At 43.6% G+C, this 19,527-nt stretch overlaps 2 protein-coding genes across 11 annotated transcripts in view; one reads left to right on the forward strand and one right to left on the reverse strand.

Annotated features, from left to right (window-relative positions):
- LOC127058035 (F-actin-capping protein subunit alpha-2-like) overlaps positions 1–19,527 on the reverse strand; it is a 348,126-nt gene that overhangs the window by 175,356 nt on the left and 153,243 nt on the right. The gene's annotated exons all lie outside the window — the stretch shown is intronic.
- CHD2 (chromodomain helicase DNA binding protein 2) overlaps positions 1–19,527 on the forward strand; it is an 88,425-nt gene that overhangs the window by 30,346 nt on the left and 38,552 nt on the right. For 8 of the 10 annotated variants that reach the window (XM_050967381.1, XM_050967384.1, XM_050967385.1 and 5 more), the window contains 12 exons: positions 1,036–1,097; positions 2,635–2,757; positions 3,306–3,455; positions 4,297–4,430; positions 5,707–5,932; positions 9,415–9,515; positions 10,180–10,224; positions 10,364–10,539; positions 12,471–12,595; positions 13,501–13,717; positions 14,379–14,468; positions 15,542–15,732. In XM_050967381.1, the coding sequence (XP_050823338.1) occupies positions 1,036–1,097; positions 2,635–2,757; positions 3,306–3,455; positions 4,297–4,430; positions 5,707–5,932; positions 9,415–9,515; positions 10,180–10,224; positions 10,364–10,539; positions 12,471–12,595; positions 13,501–13,717; positions 14,379–14,468; positions 15,542–15,732 (1,640 nt within the window). Of the gene's footprint in view, positions 1–1,035; positions 1,098–2,634; positions 2,758–3,305; positions 3,456–4,296; positions 4,431–5,706; positions 5,933–6,202; positions 6,471–9,414; positions 9,516–10,179; positions 10,225–10,363; positions 10,540–12,470; positions 12,596–13,500; positions 13,718–14,378; positions 14,469–15,541; positions 15,733–19,527 lie in introns of those variants that run through there. The other 2 variants (XM_050967390.1, XM_050967391.1) reach the window with 2 other exon arrangements.

A 19,527-nucleotide genomic window follows, 5' to 3' on the forward strand; every position in this document is an offset into this window, starting at 1 on the left:
AAGTGTTCAAAAACTCATGAGATTGACTTACAAATCACATGATATATTTTTTTTTTTCTTACAAAGGGTTCTTTCTCATTGCTGTCTGGTTTTTGCAGCTTTAAGACAAGCTGGGGTCACATTTTCAAGGTTTTTCTCTGCAAACACCAGGGCTACAAACTTTTTTCATTAAAAAAAAAAAAAGGAATATTTTCACGTAGGTTAAGATTCTCATGTAATTGCATGGCTCCAAGAGCTAGGCCTTCAAGAAAAACAGCTGTAACGAGACGCATGATAAAACCATGACAACACTGTAAACATGTTCTCCACTAACATGTCTTCAATCAAAAGCCTGAGAAAATAGATATACCTTACGCTGGGCCCTGAAAGAGAGCAAGATCTGGCTCTGGCTAACCAAAGAATACAGGGTCACACCCTTCCAACCCGCACACACACATGAGGAATAATTTTCAGCCTTCAAATCTAGGAACTCTTAGCAGAAGCATCACAGCCTATCATCTTTCTTCCATGGTGGCCACTATCTCTAGGACCCTAGCAGTGCATGACTTCATAGCTCAAACTTCCCATTTGAAGTGCACCCTGACGTAAGTTAGAAGCAAGTGTATGCTTTGGAGAGTGGATGTAATGTGAACCTTGCAGTTGCCACCACTAAGTACGCAGGCATTGGTTGTCACTAGAAGTTGATCATCAGTCATAGGTGGTTTATAGCCAGTCACTTCCGGATGCTCCAGGACTGCAAGATGCATGTTACACTAGGGCTTTTCACCTTTTTTTCTGAGTTGCATTTGTAATCCCTCATCCTCTGAAAGCAATTGCAGTAACCTTGTGACCACTGTGCAGAATCCAAAGTTAATAGTGTTGGGTAGCTGGTCAGCTTTATTAAGTGGTATGGTTGCACAACAGTGTCATGCTTTAATTCTAATGTTGCAGCAAGGGACAGTCCTTGAAGCTTAGACCATGTGTGTGTTTCAGTGGCTTCCTAAAGGAAAGAATGTGGAGTGAAATCTACAACCTGATCTTTTCTTTTAATTAAAGGCAAGTAGTGAATCTGAAAATGAGAGCCCAAAAAGAAGAGGCCAGAAGCAAATGAGAAAACCGTAAGTCTCTATAGAGAGGGTTTTGAATTGTTTTGCTTTCATTCTAACAGACAATTGGCATTCAGCTATGTTTGAGGGACACTGCAAAGGTAAACATACATAAAAATAATGTAATCCGTTTTCATTAATAATACTTCACATTATTAAAACTGAAACAACTTGTAAAAAGGTGTGTGTTGGAGCGTCCTGCCGTTTATAAATCTGTTTGTTTACTTTTTGGCACTTTACTCAGCTTCAGCAGGGAACTGCTCAGCTTCGCTTTCTGCTGCTAATTGGTTTCACCTCTTTTGGCTCTTTCATGCACTAGCTTAATGCTAATGTTTTTCAGGTTTCCAGCAGTGGAAAGAAAGCTTAAGTCCTGAGCCCTTAAAAAAATAGTTTTGATTAGAGATATTTGTATATTTTTTTGGTTGTCATATTAGGTTTTATATTCTTCTCTTATAAAAATGAAATAAACTTCTGGAGAGCTCTCATGTTGTAAAATAACCCCCCCAATATGCTTGACTGTATTCCTTTACATTCATGTAATGTCACCTTTTCCATCCAACATGTTACTAGAGGCTCGTCTTATCAATAAAAAGAGAATTTCATCCTTTTCTTTTCTTATGCTCTCAAAAATCTTTGTGTCTAGAGTTTTTTAAAATAATTTGTATGTGACTTGATACAGTACGGAGCAACAGAATAAGGTTATGAGAAAACCTAGAATATATATATATCAATGTGCATATAGACCACAGATTCTCAACCTTTTTCTTTCTGAGTTCTCCCCCACCCCTAGCATGCTATAAAAACTCCACGGCCCACTTGTGCCACAACTGCTTTTCTGCATTATGAAAACCAGGACCAGCGTTAAGGGGTAGCAAGGAGGACAGCTGCCCAGGACCCCATGCCACAGGGGGCCCCATGAAGCTAAGTTGCTCAGGCTGCAGCCCTGGGGCTTGGGGCCCCATAAGATGCGGCTTCGGCTTTCTGCCCTGGGTCCCAGCAAGTCTAATGCCTACTTGGCAGACCCCCTGAAACCTGCTCATGGCCTGCCTGGGGGCTCCGGACCCCTGGTTGAGAACCACTGACATAGACCACACTCACTATTCCAAAGCCAATGCTTTTTAGAAATACATAGGCAGTAGTCCTAGAAATCACTCTTAGGGGTTCCCTTGTTATGCTCAGAAGGCATAAATAAATATTAAAAATAAAATGGAGTGCTTACATTTCAAGCTGTAAGACATGGCAGCTCTATTCAATGTACAATATTACTATGATTTCAGTATTGCTTTGACTTTAGAAAATGCATAACTAGATTTGGTAAAGTCTAGGTGATTGAGGTATAGGGCTAGAAATAGGGAATCTCAACGTGAAACTCAGATGTTTTCCCTCATTACCAGTGCTGAACAAGTGATTATATTGCTGTGCCAGTGTTGAACTTTCTGTGTCCTGTAGCTCATGTGTTGGCATTAAACCTGATGACTTGAATTGTTCTTTAGCCAGCCAATGGCGTTGAATTTCCACTGTCCCTCCTGACTTCTGTTTTTGTCCCTAGAGGTAAATGGAAAAGGGAGGCTTCTGGGGAAGAGGAGGATGAAAATGGTGGGGAGCAAGGCTCCAGTGCAGATAGTGAACCAGAACAGAAGAAAGTTAAAGCCAGGAGACCAGTCCCGAGAAGGTGAGGAGGGATTGAATTTACTTTCCCTTTTATATTGTATGTCTCTTTAACCTCCAGTGCTTTCAAAGGTACCCGGTAAGTGACATTCCATAGGAAATTGCTGTTGGAGCAGGTGTGTGTGTTCTGGGAGCAGCCAAGGGACAAATTAACAGTCAGCCAAAGTTGCAAAAGTCTCCTGGGGGAAGCAGTTGAAATCTCACCCTCAGAGTAATTTATTAAATGACTGGCTAATATGCAGGAGGGACCAGTCCTGCACTGAGTGGAAAGGGAATTGTCTACATGCCCATACAGATCTTTTCCCTTATTGATGTTATTCTCTTTTATTCTGTGGCCTGATTCTCCTCTCATGTGAAACTGGTATACATTGGTGTAACTGTGTTGATGTTAGTGGAGATGTTCTTGATTTACAGGAACACGAGAGGAGAGTCAGGCTCTGTGCATCTAATGTTTGGGATATACACTTCCTTGTGGACTGGGAAGTCCTGCTGAAATGCAACTCCTTGTGTACAACGCATTGTATTATATCTTTTTGTTAATACTCATTTTAGAGCAGTGGTCAAAGCCAGTGTTAAAAAGCCCCACAAGCCCCAACGTGGTAAGAGGAGAAAGAAACAAGACTCGTCTGAAGATGAAGATGATGATGAAGACGATGAGACTCCCAAAAGGCAAACCCGGCGCAGAGCGGCAAAAAATGTCAGGTACTGCAGGGGTTTTGAGTTGCATAGTAACCAGAGCTGGGGCTTAGACATCAGGATATCTGGTTAATGTCAGATTTGCTGTGTAATCTGGACAAGGCACAGAGAACCATGCGAGCAAACCTGTATGCCGCGTGGAGCTCCACTGTCTCTTGTGCAGGATTCTCTTTACAGGATCTGGTTCTTGGCCATTTAACCTCTCCATAGCTCATTGTATCCATTTACTACAAAGCATACAGTACTTGCCTACTGCCTCAGATGGGTGTTGGGTGGTTTAGTTAATGTTTCTAAAATGCTTTGAGATCAGTTTAAAGATTCTATAGAAGTGCAAAGTATTAGACAGAAATGGATGCAGAATTGCCAAGTGCAGATGCTTTTCAGTAGCTAAAAGCTTGTAAAAGATGAGATACGAGTTCCCAGCATTTGGTGGACACCTATTGAAGCAGTTGACATGCTGTTATTCTCGTGCTGCAGGGGAATAGACCAGCTCCTCACCAGTGAGGGATAGGAAGAAACATTCTCCATAAGCAGGTTATTCCATAATTGCTTACTGCTGGGGTTCTTTTACCTCCTGAAGCAACTGCTACTGTCAGAGGCAGGAGACTGAACTAGATGAACCGCTTGTCCGATCTTGTATAACTTTCCCTGTTTTTTAGGAGGCAGAGAGTAAACTTTCAGCCAAGCTGAATGGCTGATCAGAGAAACTGGAGCAATGTATTACATGGTGAAACCCAACATAGATGCCGGAGGGGCTTGCCTGTGCCATGCCATGCTGCTTGCGTATGGCTTTAGATTTAAGGAAAGACAAGAGATTTTTACCGTCTTGGTATTTGGTCTTGTGCAGTTACAAAGAAGATGATGATTTTGAGACTGATTCCGATGACCTGATTGAGATGACCGGGGAAGGGGCCGACGAACAGCAGGACAACAGCGAGACCATTGAGAAAGTCATGGACGTCAGGATTGGAAAGAAAGGAGGTGTGTAGCTTTGAGACTCAGATTAGGATTCTGGGTCTAATTCAGGGGTCAGCAACCTTTCAGAAGTGGTGTGCCGAGTCTTCATTTATTCACTCTAATTTAAGGTTTCACGTGCCAGACATACCTTTTAATGTTTTTAGAAGGTCTCTTTCTATAAGTCTATAATATATAACTAAACCATTGTCATATGTAAAGTAAATAAGGTTTTAAAAAATGTTTAAGAAGCTTCGTTTAAAATTAAATGAAAATGCAGAGCCCCCCGGACGGGTTGCCAGGACCCAGGCAGCGTGAGTGCCACTGAAAATCAACTTGCGTGCCGCAGGTTGCCTACCCCTGGTCTAGTCACAGCCACACTTTGCTTCTCCTGCACTGGTGTAATGCTGCTGAAGTGTTTGGATTTCCACCAGTGGAGAAGGATTTTTAAATCTCATCCATGTGTTTGTTGACCTCCCCGCCTCAAAAAATTCTAATAGATTGGTGGGGCATGATTTATTTCTCTACAAAAGCTGTGTTGACTTTTCCCAAACACATTGTGTTCATCTGGGTGTCTGATAATTCTGTTCTTTGCTATGGTTTCAATCAGTTTGCGTGGTACTGAAGTTAGGCTTACCAGCCTGTAATTGCCAGGATTGCCCCTGGAGCCTTTTTAAAAAATTGGCATTACTTTAGCTATCCTCCATCATCTGGTACAGAGACTGATTTTAAGCAGTTGGTTAAATACCACAGTTAGTTGTTCTGCAGTTTCATATTTGAGTTCCTTCAGAACTCTTGGGTGAATATCATCTGGTTCTGGCGATGTATTACTGTTTAATATAATCAATTTATTCAAAAACCTCCTCTATTGACACCTCAGTCTGGGACAGTTCCTCAGATTTGTCACCTAAAAAGAATGGCCCGCGTGGGAAACTCCTTCACATCCTCTGCAGTGGAGACTGATGGGAAGAATTAATTTAACTTCTCCACAATGGCCTTGTCTTCCTTGAGTGCTTCTTTAGCACCTCAATTGTCCAGTGGCCCCACTGATTGTTTGGCAGGCTTCCTGCTTCTGATGTACTTTTAAAAAAAATATATCTAAGAGGCTTTTTGTGTCGAGAGATACTTCTGTATGGTTGTAGTAGGATCAGGGGCTCTGTGGGATGTTCTTTATGCTGCCATAAAAGACGCACTAGCTAGAAAAACAACTCCCTGCTTCAACTCTGCTCACTTTGTTTCACTGCCTGGCTAACAAAAGCACCAATTGCAGACCCATTTAATTTGCAACCTTTTTTTTTCCCAGCCACTGGTGCTTCTACCACCGTGTATGAGACTGAAGCCAATGGCAACCCCAGCGCTGACTTTGACCCTGAAAAGGATGCGGGAGAGGTTCAGTACCTGATCAAATGGAAGGGCTGGTCGTACATTCACAGCACATGGGAGAGTGAAGAGTCCCTGCAGCAGCAGAAGGTGAAGGGCATGAAAAAACTAGAGAACTTCAAGAAAAAAGAAGATGAAATCAAACAATGGTACGTTTTGCCTAAGACAAAAATCGGAGTGGAGCCTTGCTTAGGAGGTTCTTCAATAGCAGGGGACACCTGAGCTTTGCCCAAGTGATGGCAGTTCAGACACCTTGCCAGAAACTCATGGGCCATGCTGGATCACTGATTTCATCTTCAATAAGGAGGGATATTGCTTCTCGTTGTGATGGGAAATTGAAAAGCCTGAGAATTTCCTCTTGGTTGCCCCTCCCTTGCTTCAGCTAAGTTTCCTTCTGCAGAGCCGATCTGCTGAAGGTAGAGCTCGAGAGCTGTTTTCTTCGGCGTCTGACTGGACAAGACAGATCTCTCTTCTGTTCAACATCGGTTTCATGGGTATCATGCTTGTGGCCATGATGCGAGTCAGATTTGAGACAGTACTCAGGGGCTTAGAAATCATCCAAATCTGAGTACTGGGCCAAGTGCCAGAGGACTAGTCGCATATGGATGCAGGGTGCGGAGGCTGCAGGTCCCAGCAAGTGGGAGTGTATGCTTGTCTGTGTAGCTGCATTCTGATGAAGACGAAACGGTACATGCTGGGACAACAGTCAACATCTTTGTATTGAAAATAGGGGCAGCCGCAGGCCCGGTTGTTCAGTCTTGGCTCACAAGTTGCTTATTGGCTGCCCTGGTTGAGCAGAAATTTAGGGCTTGACTACACTCAGTTTTTATACCAGTTTAACTCTGTCAGTTTAGAAACCAAGCATGCCCTAGTGTGGCTGCAGGTATATCTGTATAAAATCACTTACATTCGGTTAGCATAATTAGGTAAGGGTCTGAACTGGTGGAGTTTAGTCGACACAAAAACTGTGCAAGGCTGCGCTCGCTGAGTATGTTTATAGAGTCGCTTATGGCAGTGCTTCCCAATGCCGACCCCTGGTTGTTAGGATGCAGGCTATGTTTACCCTGCAGCTGGGACCGAGCCTCCCAGCTCGGGCAGGTAGACTCAAGTGGAGCTACTCACTAAAGATAGCCATGTGGCTGTTACGGCTTGGGCAGCAGCTTCTCAATCCCGCTCAGCCCCTGGTCTGGGCCTGGGTGACTATTTTTAACGCGCGAACTCCAGGGAAGCTAGCTTGAGTCTGCCTACTGGGGCTGTGAGGCTCACTTCCAGCTGAAGTGTGGATAAACCCTGAGCTATGGGAGAGACAAATGTAACAGTCACACAGTACAGCACAGATAAGCAATTAGGCATAGTACTGAAAATACATCAGCCCATGCAGTGTACAATGGTCACACTTTAAAAACTTGCCAGTTTTGTCTTAGATATGGTTTATTTCCAAATTTGCAGAATTCTCTCTCCTTTCTACAGAGAATCCCTGGGCTACTATGGGTATGCAGATGGTGTTGTTGTCTAAGGCAATTGGCAAGGTTTACAGGGCAACCTCTGTAAATGTTTTGTGATGTGATGTTTAGTTTGCAGAAAGCTGATTTTGTTTAAGGGATAGGTTATTTTTGGATCCCTGCCTTACTGCAGTAATGGGGTCTGTTGATCTCTGGATCGCTGTATGTCCAGCTGATGCTGGTAGAAGTCACGCATGTGTGTTAAGGGGAGGCATGCTTAGCTCAAGAAGTATTAAACCAAGCACAGTGTGTCCCCGAGACCAGAAGTGCTTTCGCTCCCTGACCCCTGCAGCAAGGAGTGGGACCGCATGTACCCTGTGAATGGGCGGAGGGCTGCAGGCAGAGCAGGGTCTTAAATGACCACCCCACATCCCTGCTGGAGCTCTAAGAGGAGACCAGAGCCAGTTTCTGACCCGTGCAGTATATCCAAGGTTGTTGCGTGGTCATATGTGCGTACTGTTTACAGGGAACATTGAACTCAAGTCCTATTTTCAAAAGTGATTGAGGCACTTGGGCATCTAAATGCCAGTGAACTTTCAAGGAGGCTTAGGTGTGTGTCTGCATTGCAGTGAGGTGTGTGACAGCAGCACGTGTGGACATACTTGAGCTAGGTTTGATGGAGGCAGCTAGGACAGCAACAGCAATAAGGCTCTGGCAGCACAGGCTAGCTGCTCAAGGACATACCCAGGGCTTGTACAGCCCTTGCTGTTGTCCATCTGAGCTAGCTCACGCTTCTGATTGCGGTGCAGGTGTAGCCTAAGTGTCCTACGTGCCCAAGTCGCTATTAAAAATGGGACTTAAGCTCCTTGGTCACGTAAGTCCTTTTGAAATTGTTACCCTGTGTCCCTGGCCGAGAACAGATCTTCAGGTAGAAGAAATGCCTGTGAGGTTTCTTTGTGTGGGAGTTTCGAGCCTGTTGACAACTTCATAGAAATGTAGGGCTGGAAGGGACCTCAAGACATCAAGTCCAGCCCCCTGTGCTGTGGCAGGACCAAGTAAATCTATACCATCCCTGGCAGGTGTTTGGGCCTGGGGGGTGAGTTTAAGAACAGGCTGGACAATGACGGGGATTCCACAACCTCCTTTGGCAGCCTATTCCAGAGTTTAAATACCTTTATTGTTAGAAAGGTTTTCACGATATCTAACCTATGTCTCCTTTGTTTTAGATTAAGGCCATTCAATACTACTTGTCCTTCAGTGGACATGGAGAGAAGTTAATCATCTTTTTTTGTAACAGCCCTTAACATATTTGAAGATTATCAGCCTTCCTCCCCCAGTCCCAGTTCTTTTTTTCAGGATTAAACGTGCCTAGTTTTTTTTAACCTTTCCTCATAGGTCAAGTTTTCTAAACCTTCTATTACTTCGTTGTGCTTCTCTGGACCTTTCCAGTTTGTCCTCATCTTTCTTGACGTGTAGTGTCCAGAAGTGGACACATTACTTCAGCTGTCATATCATCACAATATGTTCTGGGATACCAGACTGCTAAGAGTTCCCTCCTTATGTAAAAGCTTATGTATTTTGGCCTTGTGGAGGAGAAGCTCACAAAAATTTCAGAGAAAAGCCTTTTATATTTCTCTGTATTGTTTCATTGTGAATAACTTGTTCCTTTAGAACAGTGGTTCCCAGACTTGTCCCGCCGCTTGTGCAGGGAAAGCCCCTGGTGGGCCAGGCTGGTTTGTTTACCTGCTGCGTCCCGCAGGTTCAGCCGATCACGGCTCCCAGTGGCTGCGGTTTGCCGCTCCAGGCCAATGGGGGCTGCGGGAAGCGGCGGCCAGTACATCCCTCGGCCCGTGCCGCTTCCAGCGGCTCCCATTGGCCTGGAGCAATGAACCGGGAGTCATGATTGGCTGAATCTACGGACACAGCAGGTAAACAAACCAGCCCAGCCCGCCAGGGGCTTTCCCTGCATGAGTGGCAGAACAAGTTTGGGAACCACTGCTTTAGAAGCATTAAGAGGAGCATTTGATAAGCAGTTGTGAACTTTGGAGTGAGTTACCTTAACTTACGGAATTATATAGGCAGGTAGAGTTTTAACAGCAGGTCTTGAGCATGGCTATCCACAAAGTGAGCAGAAGTAGGATTGTTCTTACATATGCTTCTCCCTCTACCTCCATTTTTTTTCTCTCCAGGCTAGCCAAGGTAACTCCTGAAGACGTGGAATACTTCAGCTGCCAACAGGAGCTTGCTGCAGAGTTGAACAAACAGTATCAGATAGTGGAGAGAGTGATCGGTAAGTGAAATAGTGCATCTTTCTAAGAAAGGAATAGTAAGACCCAGGAATTCAAGTTTTATTTGGGTCACAAGCATGAATGTGTGATGTTTTCACACCTCTCTTGGGAATAAACTGGTGCTACATATCCTGTAATGTGTGGAAATCTAAAGGTTAAAAGATCTGGGTTCTAGTGATGCACCTGCAAACAACTTGAGCAAGTCACTTGCCCTCTCTTTGCCTCAGTTGTCCCAGCTGTAAAGTGGGATTAATATTCCCTATTTCATCGGGGTGCCATGATTAATTTATTACTGTTGGTAAAGTGCTTTGAAATCTTTAGATGGAAGATTCTGTAGAAGAGCAAAAGTAGTGTGTTGTGAGAACCTCTCAGGATAACATTGTCAGTGAAGCTTGCATATCAGCTCAGGGTTTAGGTTTTTATGAGTAGTGACAAAATGTGGTGGTTCAGCTTTCAGAGCAACTTAGCAGGAGCTGTGGATATCCAGTGCCTTTGGAAACTAGGCCTGAAGAGTTGAGTGGTGTTCTCTAACAATCTTCCTATGTATTTGCAGAGAACTTTTAAAAAACCCTCCTAACTGGTGGGAACTGTCGAATATCTTTTATGCATCTCATACTGGTGGTTAAGACACTAAAACCCTTCTTTGTTTGCTTCTGTAAAACGTAGCGGTGAAGACCATCAAGTCTGCAATGGGACATTCTGAGTTCCCAGGTAAAGTGGCCTTTAACTCCCTTTCTGGCTCCTCTAAACAATGCTATTAGCCGCGCCAAGTCTTATGGCGGCATCGGTCACTGTCATCACTGCCTTGGAGTTCATTTGCTCGTGGTTGCGTTTCTGTAATGTGTTGCAGCTCACAGTCGGAAATTGTCCTCTAATGAGCCCGAATATCTGTGCAAGTGGATGGGGTTGCCATATGCAGAGTGCAGCTGGGAAGATGAGGCCTTGATTAGCAAGAAGTTTCAACACTGCATTGACAGCTTCAACCATCGCAACAACTCCAAAACCATTCCCACTCGGGACTGCAAGGTTTGCACGCTTCCTTTCTCTCTTGTAGTTGGGCTTGCTCTGGGTTTCTGAATGCCAAGTTCTCGCTGCATTTAGATGATATGTGATGCAAGATTTTCTACAGGGGTGGCTATCACTTGAGGAGATCGCCTTTGCCTTTCTCCCTCCCACATGGCAGTTTTTTTTCCAGGGGTTCTCTGCGTCCTTTTCAGTTCCTTCTCCCAATTCTCAAGGCCCTAAAACACACAGACCATCTGTTCCTTGAAAAACAATGTCTGGGACTCCCTTTGGAGAGCTCTTTAATTTGGCTTCTTAGTCATCTGGAGGGGTTAGTGCTAAGCTATACAAATCACTTACTCCCTCTTGCTTAGCAGCTATCCATGCTGTCTCTTCAGCATGCTAAGGCCAGGCTGGCATAGAACGCAGAATCAAGAACTGGCATGCGTTAACCCGGGAATTCAAGGGAAATAACAATGGAACTTTGTCAATGGGAGGTGTCTGTAATAGGTTCCTACTAGGGCTGTTGATTAATCGCAGTTAACTCAGGTGATTAACTCAAAAAATTAATTGTGATTAATCTCACTATTAAACAATATAATACCAAGTGAAATGTGTTAAATATTTTTGGATGTTTTTCTATGTTTTCAAATATATTGATTTCTTTTACACCAGAATACCAAGTGTACGGTGCTCACTTTATATTATTTTTGATTACAAATATTTGCACTGTAAAAATGATAAAATAAATAGTATTTTTCAGTTTACCTCATACAAGTACTGTAGTGCAGTCTCTTTATGGTGAAAGTATAACTTACAAATGTAGAATTTATTTTTGTTACAGAACCTGCACTCAAAAACGAAACAGTGTAAAACTTTAGAACCTGCAAGTCCACTCAGTCCTAGTTCTTCTTCAGCCAATTGTTAAGACAAACAAGTTTGTTTACATTTATAGTAGACATTGCTGCCTGCTTCTTCTTTACAATGCTGAAAGTGAGAACAGGTGTTCACATGGCACTTTTGTAGCCTGCATTGCAAGGTATTTATGTGCTAGATATGCTAAACATTTATATAATCAAAAATAAATATAAAGTGAGCACTCTACACTTTGTATTCTGTATTGAAATCAATATATTTTAAAATGTAAAAAACATCCAAAAATATTTAAATAAATGGTATTCTATTATTGTTTAACAGCGCGATTAATCGTGTGATCAGTCGTGATTAATTTTTTTAATTGCTTGACAGTCCGAGTCCCTACCCATCTAAAATACATCAGACTTCCTGGGTAAATATATCCTCTCCAGTTCCTGTTGGTACAAGAGGAAATAAGGCATATAAATACTCCATTCCTTACGGTGGGAAGCGGACTTCTGCTTAGTTCTGAGTCAATTTCTTCTAGTGTTTTGGAAAGAATGCTCATTGTTTTTGTACAATTACTTTGTCTAATCTCACAGATAGATCGATGAACCCCTTTGCATCTTATCCCATCTGTAAATTGGGCACAGTAATAATTATGTACCCATAGATGGAATATGAGGCTTAATACTTGTAAAATGCTTCATATGCCACATTATAAAAGGGGGAATTAGAAATGCAGAGTTTTATTATTACTGAAAGAAAAGGCAACACATCAGGGAGGAATAGAGGATGTTGCACCATATCAATTAAAATGAAGGGGGCAGGGAGATAATAAAAGAAGGAAGCAAAGAAAAGAGACAGAGGGGGATGTCCTGCAGCTCTGATACGCCGAGATTGGGTGAACAAGCAGGTGGTGATAGCAAACTGTTGTCACTGATGGATCTCATTGCTGCTGACTGTGTGGCTAAATTGCAGTTACAAGTACTCTTTCTGTATCTATCTCATACCCATGTATCATCGCAGTTTTTATTCAGTGAGTTTGAAAGCCTGCCTCATTCTTTTCTTCAGTGAGTTTAAGGAGTCTGCCTTTTTAGGTGTTGAAGCAGAGACCCAGGTTTGTTGCTTTGAAGAAACAGCCTTCTTACATTGGTGGCGAGAACCTGGAGCTCCGAGATTACCAGCTGGAGGGCCTCAACTGGCTCGCTCACTCGTGGTGCAAGTATGTAATGCTCTTGTTTTGGTTAATGCTTTAGTTCTGTTTAGGGTTGCAGCATTAACTTGTTTTTAGAGCTATTGAGCCATATTTAGTCATAATGTTTCCCTGTTACACCACAGCTGGATCCGGCCCTGTTGTTGTGATGTTTTATATTTTTACCTGCCCTGCTTCAGCACCTTTAAAGCTCAGGATCTCAAACATTGTCACACACATCCCGCAGAAATATCCAGGCCTCCTGCTAAAAGGGGAGGAAAAATTCTCTTTTGGAAATGGAGGGGGAACCCAGTTGCATTGCTAGGATTCAGTATGAACACGTGCACACGAAGCACCATCTTAACTTGACTGCGGTGCTGTTTCTTTGGCACTGCAGATTGGCAAATGGGGACCATCGTAAAATGTGAGCTTAAGAGATACTGAGAGAAGATCTTCTCCCCTCATTGCCCTGTGGGGCATGGTCTATGGTGTGCACGGGCAGGTGTGTTTCTCTGGCTCAGTGTTGGGGAGATGGAATAATATGTTTGGTCCACTGGCCTGATCCAGTGTGGCAAACCCTGTTTTCCTGATAACCAGTCAAAAGATAAATCTCTCTCGCTTAGCTTTCTTCATCCATCTCCTGTAGGAGAGACCCTCCGTTTGGGAAACACTCTTCTAACTCTGGCCATTGACGTTTTGTCTTTGTATTTGCTTGCCAGTTTGGTGGCAAATGCAGTCCAAACTCTGACCCTGTCACTCATAAATGATTCTTTGTGGAGCAGTTCAGTCTGAATTGCTCTGGGATCTGCTTGGCAGTATTTCAGTGACCTTTTGCAAGGCATACATTTCATTCTCTGTCATTACTTGTTGGCACGTAGTAAATTGATTCATCATTATATTTATTACACCTTTATTTTTGTTTCTCCACCTTTCAGGAACAACAGTGTGATCTTGGCTGATGAAATGGGCTTGGGGAAGACTATCCAGACAATATCATTCCTCTCCTATCTCTTCTATCAGCATCAGCTGTACGGCCCCTTCCTGATAGTGGTGCCCTTGTCTACTCTGACCTCATGGCAGAGAGAGTTTGAAATCTGGGCACCAGAGATTAATGTGGTTGTTTACATAGGAGACATGATGAGCAGAAACACGGTGTGTAAATAAGAGGCAGGGCGGGTGGGAGAGGGGAGAAAGCCTCATGCAGAAAGAAAATCTCTGTGCATAGATTATAAGTAGCATATGGTTCTGTAGAGAGGCAAACTCTGGGTTGACATTATAGCTATAACTGTGCAGTTTGGCCAGGTTCACTAGAGTAGAGGCCTCTGTCTCGGCCTTCCCATCACTTAAATAATGTGTGTACAGTGATTGTTTTATTGAGCAATGGAGGTGCAGACAAGTAGGACTTTATGGGGCAATATAAGAAACCTCAGATTATGGCTAATAATGAGACAGTTAATATCAAATGAATACAGATAATGGGAGGATTAAACTGCCCAGGAGATCTGGCTTAAATTACTGGCTCTGCTGCAGACTGCCTCTCTGAGTTTGGGTAAATCACATGATCTCTGTGCTTCAGTTCACCATCTGTAAAAGGAAGGATGATAATCCTTCCTCTTGCCCACCCTTTGTCTCCCCTCTGTAGATTATGGACTCTTCGGGGGAGTCTGTCTCTTACCATGTGTCTGTACAGCACCTAGCACAGTGGGCCACGTTCTTGGCTGGGACCCATGGGTGCTACAGATAATAATAATGGAGCATGTCCCTTTAACAGCTCCGGTTGAAGTTTGTGTCTGAACTGTTGTCTTTCTCCTAGATCCGTGAATATGAGTGGATCCATTCTCAGACTAAAAGGCTGAAGTTCAATGCACTTATCACAACATATGAGATACTCCTTAAAGATAAGGTATGTAGTGGGCAAGGGGTATTTCATGTAAACTTCCTCGTGCTGCACAAATGGGGCTACCTCCCTCCAAACCAGTTCTTGCACTGTGAGTAGAACGTATGATGATGATCCAAAGCTGCTGCTTCCCTCCCACCGTACCCCTCTGGTAATTGAGAACACATAGATGCAGCCTACCATTACTTGGTGTGCTTACAAAACTACAGAGTCTGGTATAAATACAGCACGGTAATAGTATTGTTCATGATTACACGTACTTATAAAGTACCTCTCACTGTGGTATCTGGGCTAGCTGTATCTGTCTTAATTTGCTATTAACATACTCATTGAGAAGAATAAAACATTTCATCCCTTGCTGCCCACAGCTGTTTGACATGGGCTGGAGAGGGAAGGTGTTGGAATTGGGGATGGTAGGATATGGGAGGGATGATATCACATGGCTTTTACACTTACAAAAAGAGAATGCTGCCTGGAGTGTGCCAGGAGGCCCTACCAATGAGTCACTGAATCCTGTGTGAGAACAGAGAACTTGGAAAAAAAAATACTGAGTGGTGAATACACTGTTTTATCCCCACAGGCAGATGAGCTGCTCTGGTGTTGATGCTACCCCAACACAGTGCATGCTGGGGCTTGTGAGCACAGCAGGGACTCTGCAATCATGGGAGTGGGAGAGGTGGGTGGATTAAAGCAAGAAAAATGTAGGATAGGGAAGGGTTGTGCTTTAGGAATTTAAAAAGAAGAAATGATCGATTTAAAATGCATCTGTTAGCTGAAATACGTTTGAGGCATTTAGCTTGTGAATGTTTCTGTTCACCTCTGAGTGGAGGCAGAATTTGTGTGGTGTGCTTGTCACAAAGGCATGTTGCCAAAAGAAATGGTTCATGGTTAAGCACACTGAAAACAAGGTGCTCAGACACCACAGCGATGGGTACAGTATAAGAATTTGAATAGAACAGAATGGAATGCAGTTATTGCAACACTACACAGCTGACGTCCGGCCCACAGAGAAATTAACATAAAACGTTTGTGGGACCAGTCTGATCTGGTGTGTCCTTGTTTTTGTTTTTTTGCTCCAGACTGTTCTGGGCAGCATTAATTGGGCCTTTCTGGGTGTGGACGAAGCCCATCGGTTGAAGAACGATGACTCTTTGCTGTATAAAACTCTGATTGATTTCAAGTCCAACCACAGGCTCCTGATCACTGGGACCCCGCTTCAGAATTCCCTCAAAGAGCTCTGGTCACTGCTGCACTTTATCATGCCGGAGAAGTAAGCCTCCTTACTGTGTACTTCAAAAGATTAACAGCGTGTGTTCATTGTCAAATACCATCTCTTAACTAGACATGGAGTATGAAATGACTTAGTTTTGGAAGACACAGAAAGAAGTGAGTAAAACTTGAATGAGTGAGAGTCACAGGGGGAAAAACACAACAGAAAGGGAAAGTGGCAAGGGCTGAGAGGTAAATGAATGGTGCAAGGAGCTAAATTGTGTTGGCAACAGGCAGGCTGGGTAACGTAAGACAACTCCTCCGTCACCGTCGTTTGGGAGGGCCCCATGCAAAGAGCTAAACGCCTGTTTTAAGCAACCATTCAAACCATTTCCAAGGCTTCCGCTAAAAAAAGGAGGCTGGTGAATGAGACAGTAAAATAACAGAGGGGCAAAAAGCAAATTTCAAAACTGTGAAACACAATCTAGTTGGAAGATTCTTTCCACGGAGGATCTACAGAATATACAAAAACTGCTGCCACGTGAGCATTGCTCAGGGACAGAATAAGGGGCCTTTGGGTAGACTGTGATCTTAATTGAGAAGGATCCATATGGAGCCACAAAGATCAAGATGTAAAAATATCTTAAAATGCCATAGTCCCATTTTCAAAAGCGACATGGGCTCTTAGAAACCTAAATCTCATTGGCTCTGAATGAGATTTGGGATCCTAAGCGTCTGAGTCATTTTTGAAAATGAGATGTGGGTTCCTAAGTCACTCAGGCATTTTTTGCAGACTTTTACCCTGTGGCTAATAATGTGATGCAGGCCTTCTGAAGAAGTGAAGAAAAAGAGCTGGAGATCTTTTGGCTATAATTAAAAGGCTACGATTTAGTCACAGAGGTCATGGCCGTCATGGATTCTATGACTTTACTGGACCTCCGTGACTTCTTCAGCTTGCGGCTTGCAGCAGGGGCTGCAGCCGGGGTCATGTGCCCCTGCTCCGTGGCTTGTGGCAGCGGCTGTGTGCCTGTGGTTGGGGTTAGAGTTGGGACTGTGTGCCCCAGCCCCACAGCTGCGTCCCCCCCCGTGGTCCCACACCCCTGTTGTGACTGCAGCTGCTAGAGCCAGAGCTGTGGGGACTTGGGCTGTCCATGCCCCATCCCCCACTGGACTCCAGCTGTCATTCCTTCCCCCCGGCCCCCCAACTAGCCCTGCTCTCTTATTTTTAGTAAAAGCATGGAAAGGTCATGGGCACCCATGAATTTTTGTTTATTCCCCGTGACCTGTCCATGACTTTTACTAAAAATAATTGTGACAGAATCTTAACCTTAGCTGTAATGTACCTGCTACAGAGATTGTAACCTGCTGGAGTAAGGACCAGGTTCCGATTTGCTGAATTATTTTGATGGCTAAACGGAAGTGCTATTCTTCACTTCCTGTCTCAAACTGTTGCATAGCGTTTCTGTGCACTGTTTAGATTACCATTTAATTCAGCTGGTTTTGGATCAGGCCCTTAAACTGATGACACATTACATCTCACCAGTCTTACCCTGTGTAGAGTTTGGAATCTGTGGGGTAACGTATTAAGGACATATGAGGTTTTGATAGCAGATGGCTTAGAAACACAAAGTGGGTGAGGTCATATCTTTTATTGGCCCAACTTCTGTTGGTGAGAGACACAAGCTTTCGAGCCACGCAGAACTCTTCTTCAGGTCTGGGAAAGGAACTTCCAGCATCAGAGCAAAATGTCAGGCACAACAGATTGTTTAGCATAAGTAATTAGCGCACACTGTAAGATACCATTGAAAGTAAAATGGCCTTTTAACATCCCTGCAGACATAGAATAAATAAGGGGGCTAGTGGGTTGAAGATTGTTGTAATAAGCCGTAAATCCAGTGCTTTTATTAAGACCATGTTTTTTAGTGTCTAGTGAAGTTATGAATTTAAGCTCCCAGGTTCGTCTTTTGAAGGTGTTGTGCAGGTTTCCTTTGAGGATGCAGACTGAGAGCTGAGATATGGAGTGATTGTTTTGTGAAAAGTGTTCACCTCCGGGTGAATCATGCTTGTCTTTTATCATTTTTCTGTGTGAGTTCATTCAAGAGTGCAGTGGCTGGTTTTCCCCACCCAGTTGTTGTTTAATGTTTAGTACACTGGAAGAGGGACACCACGTGATAGGGATGTGTAGGATTCATGGATCTTGAAAGATGTGTTGGGGGTGGTATTGATAGTTATAGCAGTGGAGGTGTGTCCAGTTTTTGCATCTGTTGTTCTGGCAGGGTCTAGTGCCACTTCAAGTTGGTGAGTCCTGATCTGTGAGGAATTTGCTTCTGATGAGGTTGGGGGGTTGTTTGAAGGCCAGAAGAGGGGGTTCAGGAAAGATTTATTTCAGGATGTGGTCCCTATTGAATAGGGGTTGTAACTGTTTAATGATACCCCATATTGGTTCCAGCATGGGGTGGTAGATGACAACTAGGGCTGTGCAGTCAGAGGGTTTTTTCCCTATATTAAAGCAGGTTCTCATGGGGTATTTGGGTGACCCCTTCCTGGATGCAATCTACTTCTCTGGTGGAGTGTCCTTGTTTGGTAAAGGCAGTTCTGAGTTTAAGGTGTGTGTCCCGGAATGTCTCCTCGGAGCATATTCTGTGGTGTCTGAGGCCTTGGCTATAGATAACAGATTTCTTTGTATGTTTAGGGGGGTTACTGGATCTGTGAAGGTGAGTGTGATGATCCGTGGGGTTTTTTTATGTTGTTATCTGTAGGGGTCTGTTGTTGAAGCTGACTGTGGTGTCCATGAAGTTGATGCTGGTGGTGTGGGAGTGATCCAGCGAGAGCTTGATGGATGAGTAAAAGTGGTTGAAGTTTTGATGGAAATCTATGAGGAAATTTAGATAATCTGTCCAGAGAATGAAAATGTCTTCAACGTATCTCATGTGTCATTGGTTTTGTAGTACCTTTGTCCAGAAATTCTTCCTCAAGGTGTCCCAAGAAGAGGTTGACATATTGGGGAGCCATCCTAGTACTCATGTCTGTTCCTGTGGTTTGGACAAAGTGTTTGCTGTTGTATGTAAAATGGTTATGGGAGAGGATGCAATGGATGAGTTTAGTGACATTTGGAGTGCATATCTGAGTGTTTTCCATTGTTTTGTAGATATTTGAGGCAGGCAGCAAAGCCATCGTGACATCGATATTGGTGTATAGGGAGGTGACGTCCATGGTGGCAAGGATGATGATCTGAGGGAGGTTGTTAATGTTGCAGAGTTTCTGGAGGAAGTTGGTTATGTCCTGGAGGAAGCTGGTCCTTTGTGTGGTGAGTGGTTTGAGGATGGTTTCTATAAGTCTTAATATTCCTTCAGTAACAATACCACAGCTAGATATAAGGGTCTGACTGGATTGCCTTGTTTGTGTATCTTAGGAAGCATGTAGAAGATCTCTGAGGCTCGTTTGTGGGAGATGAAGTTGTAGAGCAGGGTCGGCAACCTTTCAGAAGTGGTATGCCGAGTCTTAATTTATTCACTCTAATTTAAGGATTCACATGTCAGTAGTACATTTTAATGTTTTCAGAAGGTCTCTTTCTATAAGTCTATAATATATAACTAAACTATTATTGTATGTAAAGTAAATAAGGTTTTTAAAATATTTAAGAAGCTTAATTTAAAATTAAATTAAAATGCAGAGCCTCCTGGACCGGTGGCCAGGACCCAGGCAGTGTGAGTGACACTGAAAATCAGCTCATGTGCTGCCTTTGGCATGCGTGCCAGAGGTTGCCTGCCCCTGTTGTAGAGTTTTTCTTGGAGTTGTTTGGGGAAAGATTTGATGGTATCCTTAAATTCCTGGGTGAATTGTGGTGGGTGGAGGT

This window comes from Gopherus flavomarginatus, chromosome 9 (genome assembly GCF_025201925.1).
Source record: "Gopherus flavomarginatus isolate rGopFla2 chromosome 9, rGopFla2.mat.asm, whole genome shotgun sequence".
In the NCBI taxonomy this organism is placed as follows: Eukaryota; Metazoa; Chordata; order Testudines; family Testudinidae; genus Gopherus; species Gopherus flavomarginatus.